The sequence below is a fragment of the Myotis brandtii genome, unplaced genomic scaffold (assembly GCF_000412655.1).
Source record: "Myotis brandtii unplaced genomic scaffold, ASM41265v1 scaffold2070, whole genome shotgun sequence".
Classification (NCBI taxonomy): Eukaryota; Metazoa; Chordata; class Mammalia; order Chiroptera; family Vespertilionidae; genus Myotis; species Myotis brandtii.
Window position 1 is genome coordinate 39,558 of NW_005357737.1, and position 5,591 is coordinate 45,148.

Genomic DNA, 5,591 nt, shown 5'->3' on the forward strand with positions numbered 1-5,591 from the left:
GAAGTCCTAAGAGATTTCACTTTCTCCTTTCTATTAAGCAAAATATGTTGGTCTTTCCACTTATTTTTCAGAGTCAGGGAAACTCAAGATCAGTCTATGATAACTGCACAGGGATCATTTTGTTAGGGAGTCTGAGTGACACTGAGGATATTAACTCAAAAGTGCAATTCCTTTTATTACTTATTATAAAGCAGTCACCCACTAATTTATCTTTTAAAGTAACATATATTTCAAACTGACATCAATTCTTAGAATAAAATGTAGCACCCATGTCTAAAATGTAGTTTATTATCAGTATCTACCTCATTCAAGCAGGAGCATGATAAGTAATAGGGACACAAGCAGATATTTGATCATCTTCCTATTTTTAAAAAAGTCAGCATCTTCATGTTGCTACTGCAGATCATACTTTCTCCATTCCAACTCAGTTTAACTGACACAGTTTAAGTGAGTTTCCAATTGAAATATGTAAAATAAATTATTCTGGGGCCAAATGAAGATTTTAAGCCAAAAGGTAACACAAAGCAATGCTTTGTTTTAAATTTAATTTCATGTCTAGTGTAGGATCACTACATTTTTTTTTAAAGGCAAGGTTTATATGTAAGTGCATGAAATTGAGAAATAATACCAATTTCCAAGAATAAAACTTCAACTATCCAAAATCATCTGGGGATGAATGTTCTACATATATCTACTTTCTAGACAACAAAGTTTATCATATCTTGGGAATCATTTTAAACTGCATCATATACTCCCTTGACTTTTTCTCAGCAACATACGGACTGACTTGTCTGCACTGGGGTCATTGGGATGGTAAAGTGTGTAGAGCTGTTGATGCTGCCCTAAATGCCTGAGCCCATAATACTTTCCCAATGACTTTGGTTGGGTAACCTCTTCCTTTGATATCCATTAAAGAATATATATTCCATTCTCTTAGTTTGTTGTTTCTTCCTGCTATTGCCTTGAGAAAACTAAAGAAACAATCTCTGTCCATGCACCAGGTCACAAGTACGCTTCCCAGTCAGGGCACACACCTAGGTGTGAGTTCAATCGCCCGTCTGGAGGTAATGGGAAGCAATGGATCAAGGTACCTCACTTACACCACATCGATGTTTCTCTCTCTCCCCATTCCTCCCACTCTAAAATCAATGTAGAAACAGAAACAATCTCATTAAAATTATTTATTAAAAGAAGTTTTTTTTTAAGTCATTGAATGAGGGAATACAGATATTGTCAAAGGAATTCAAATTCAGGGAATTTGTGTCAATTGTCAGCTTGACAGGTGTGTTATGGAGTATTGAATTTCCCAGTAGTTTAACCCTAAACTAAGTGCTGGATTACTATGCATGTGTGGCTTCTTTTCTCCTTAATAATGAGAGAATCCTAGAAGATCTGTGTTCTAATGATACACCCAGTTATAGACCCGAGTTTCATAAAGCAATAGCATATTGTAGTAGAGATTTAGAGTTTAGACCTCTATCTATTTCCAGCTCTGTCACCCACTAGTGGTATGACTTTGGATAGAAACTTACCTCTGATTGATCTTATCTCCTTGGAATGAAAAGGAGTATAACCTGATAAGGTCAAAGGTGCTTCCAGCTCCAAAAGCCATTACGAGGGATTGGCAATAACCAAGAGGAATCTCTCCCGATAATATATGATGTGAGAAGGTAATTGTGATGTTATGTAGCATGAAATGAAATGAAGGCCATAGTACACGGTTAAAAGGGAAATAGGAAAAGAACCTATGAGTCAACTTATAAATGATCTGCTCTCCTTGATAAAATCTGAAAAGTATCATCATCATAATTATTTTCATAACTGATGCCATTGACATAATTTTTAAAACCTAAGCTCCAGCCTAAGTATTTTATTACCCTTTTCAAATTAAATGTATATGTATATATGTATATTTGTGTTCAACAAGAATACCTTAAAAAAATTCAGGAAATTCAATTAACTTATATCCTTTGGTTTTGTCAAGTGAAATTGAATTGGTCTATAGATCCCTCTGTTGAGAAATGTATATGTTTATTTGGGTACGGATATCAGTTAACTCGTCCTTTGGGATCAAGAGCAAGGGTAAGATAATGGTGGTGATGAAAATATAAAAACCCTCTCTTTGGAAGACTTTACCCCAAGGTAAGTGGTGATAAGAAAAAATTAGGTGTAGGGATTAACACATTGAAAATGCAAAGTTTCTCTTAAAGAAAGACTTTATTCCTACTAAGGCACAGTCCAATAATAGAGTTAGGATGTATCTGCGTTTCTCCTCTTCAACTTGATCCAGATGCCATTAGTAGGACGAAGAATCACCTCTCCTGCCAGTCCAAGTTCTTCTCTTTTCTGGTTGGATTCTACCCAAAAATGCCTCAGGATCCATGAAAGAATGACCTTTTCTTCCATCATGGCAAACCTTTGACCTTCAAATTAATGTAAATAACATGACTTTAATTACAGATATATCTCAAATGGGAGAAACAACAGGTACTATTAGAGGGAGCAAGTGATGTTAGATTTTCACAACAGGCCCTGGGAGAACCAGTATCACTCAGGATCTCAGGATGCTTCCTGATAATAAAGATCCTTGAGTGCCCTTCCCTGCTCCCGCCCAGTGCATCTGAATACTCTGAGGACAAGGAATCTAGCCCATGCAGCACCCAGATGAATCTTGGGCTCATTAAAGCATGAGAACCACTACTCTAGAACGCTTTCCTACTGGGCCTTTCATGTAGTTTACTATAGAGTTACCAGGCCTCATTGTACCAATGCCCTGGGCCTTTCATGTAGTTTACTATAGAGTTACCAGACCTCATTGTACCAATGCCTGCATTTACATAAACACTAAAACGCCAGAGATACTAAAGCCAAAAGTGTGTATAATGCATGGCAATGTGCATTCATTTTGTTGAAGTGTTTCTGCTGGTCCTATGGTGAGCATTCTCTGTTTTGGTTTTGAAAAAAGTAATTCTTAAAAGCAATGAAAACAGGTTAAATAAACTAATTGTTATAAATAAGCTTTCTACCATATAAAGTATATTCTACTTCAATCCAGAATTCTACATTTTAAAACTCTACCATGAAACTGGTTATGCTTTATGTTATGGTCTGAATGGTATTTCCCCCCAAATTCATCTGCTGAATTCTTAACCCTCAGTACCTCTGAATGTGACTGCATTAGGGGATAGGGCCCTTAAAGAGGTGAGTAAAATAAAATGAGGTCCTATGGATGGGCCCTAATCCAATCTGACTGGTGTCTTTATAAAAAAAAGAGATCAAGCCCTGGCTGGGTGGCTCAGTTGGTTGGTTTGTCATCCCATTCAGCATAAGGTTGTGAGTTCAATTCTATCAGGGCATATACCTAGGTTGTGGGTTAGATTCCTGGTTTGGGCACGTATGGGAGGCAACCACTCAATGTTTCCCTCACATCAATGTTTCCCTCTCTCTCTAAAAATCAATAAAAACATATCCTTGAGTGGGGATTAATTAGAAACACACACATACACCCACACCCACACACACACACACACATACACACACACAGGAATAAACTATGTGAAGACACAGGGAGAAGACATCTATCTACAAGCCAAGGAGAGAGGCCTCAGAAGAAACCAGCCCTGCAGACACTTTGATCTTGGACTTCTGGCCTCCAGAATTGTGAGAAAATAAAATTCTGTCATTAAGCCACCCAGTCTGTGGTGCTTTGTTACAGCGGCCTAGAAAACTGATATACTTTACGACAGTCATAGTAAAGTGGGGGAAAAAATAAAACAGCTGTTTTTTTAACGGACTTGTATCTGAGACACTACATCTTAAAGACATTATTGTGAGAAACCCCCTGCTGTGTGCGCCTGAAAGGTCAAACCGATTCTGATGGATACAAACCTATACAGTTTCTGGGTCCAGCAGAGAAGGGCACATATGCCTATGCAGTGCGTAGGGAATGATGAGTATTTGAGAGCCTTTCACAACCTTGTATCCCCCTGTCATGAGGTAGTCGATATGTCATGAGAACAGAGCAAGACAGACACAGAAAAGTCCACTCTCCCCACTACTTTCATGAAAGAATTCTCACCAACATCACAATCTTCATTAAGACCACGGGCAATTATAGGCACAGAAGGAAAAATACGAAGGGTCTCCTTAATAACACACTCCAGATATTTAAGTTTCTTCAGGTCTTCTAAGGTAACAGGGCGATCAGAATTCCCTGATCAAAGTAAATACATGAAATAAAATAAATGAAAGAACGATTTGGGCTTGGCGGATAAGACATCAAAAAATAATCTACACTAATAAAAGACAAAGATGCTAATTGACCATACCTTTGCTATGCCCACCAGCCAATCAGAAGAGTATGCAAATTAACCCAACAAAGATGGCCATTAAATTTGCATACTGCAGGTGGGACCAGCAGCGCCAGACACCGCCCGTGGATCCGGGCTGCAGATCGGGGACCGAGAAGTGGGGCGGGCAGCGCCAGATGCCACCCGGGGAGGCGGAGCCGGCAATCACCCCGGCCAGAAGCCTGAGGCCTGGGTAGGGGTGGAGCCTGTGATCAGAGTGGGCTGGGGGTCCCTTGCCAGGCCTAAGGCCCCGGCCAGAGGCCTTAGGCCTGGACCAGCAATCTGAGCGGCCTGGGGGTTCCCTACCCAGGCCTAATGCCCCTCTGGCATGGGCAGGAGTGGAGCCTGTGATTAGAGCGAGTTGGGGGTCCCCTGTCCAGGCCTAATGCCCTGGCCAGAGGCCTGAGACCTGGGCAGGGGCAGAGCCTGTGATCGGAGCAAGCTGGGGGTCCCCTGCCCAGGCCTAACGCCCCGGCCAGAGGCCTGAGGGCTGGGGAGGAGCAGAGCCTGCGATCGGAGCGGGCTGCAGGTCCCCTGCCCAGGCCTAAGGCCCCAGCCAGAGATCTTAGACCTGAGCAGGCGATCGGAGCGGACTGGGGGTCCCCTGCCCAGGCCTAACACTCCTCTGGCCTGGACAGTGGCGGAGCCTGCTTTCGGAGCAGGCTGGGTGTCCCCTGCCCAGGCCTAACGTTCCAGCCAGAGGCCTGAGGCCTGGGCAGGGGCGTAGCCAGTGATCCCACGGGGCTAGGGGTCCCCTGTCCAGGCCTAATGCCCGGCCTCAGGCTTTAGGCCTGGGCAGGTGCCGAGCCGGGGATCAGTATGAACTACAGAGGAAACACCTTTTCTGACAGCTCATTGGCTAAGCTCCCTGTATGCCACTGGTAATATTCTTAGTAACTTGGGTAATAAGAATCCAAGAAGGTGGAGAAACCAAGATGGTGGCATAGGTTAACGCCAGAGTTTGCTGCCTTGAACAACCACTCCAAAAATACAACTAAAAGACGGAACGAGCATCATCCAGAACCACAGGAAGGCTGGCTGAGTGGAAGTTCTACAACTAGGAGGAAAGAAGAAAGCATACCGAGACTCAGAGGAGGTGGTGCAGTGCTGTAAAATACTGAGGTGCGGAGGTGCGCGCGGAGCGGGCTGGTGGCTGAGGGCGCAGTTGTCTGTTTCAATCTGGAGGGAGGAGCAGACTCTGAACTCCAGATCCGGGCGAGTCTCTAGGGACCCAGACTCAAA

The 5,591-nt window shown here is 42.9% G+C and overlaps 1 protein-coding gene across 4 annotated transcripts in view; it reads right to left on the reverse strand.

Annotated features, from left to right (window-relative positions):
- The window catches only part of LOC102240114 (cytochrome P450 4V2-like), a 74,207-nt gene that overhangs the window by 39,243 nt on the left and 29,373 nt on the right, over positions 1–5,591 (reverse strand). Inside the window, exons 9-11 of one of the 4 annotated variants that reach the window (XM_014539010.1) lie at positions 4,079–4,213; positions 3,889–3,986; positions 2,335–2,423 (exon numbers count right to left, since the gene is read on the reverse strand). The exons of 1 other annotated variant lie outside the window; for it this stretch is intronic. In XM_014539010.1, the coding sequence (XP_014394496.1) occupies positions 3,889–3,986; positions 4,079–4,213 (233 nt within the window). In that variant the 3' untranslated portion in view covers positions 2,335–2,423. Of the gene's footprint in view, positions 1–2,334; positions 2,424–3,888; positions 3,987–4,078; positions 4,214–5,591 lie in introns of those variants that run through there. 2 more of the 4 variants (XM_014539013.1, XM_014539012.1) reach the window with 2 other exon arrangements.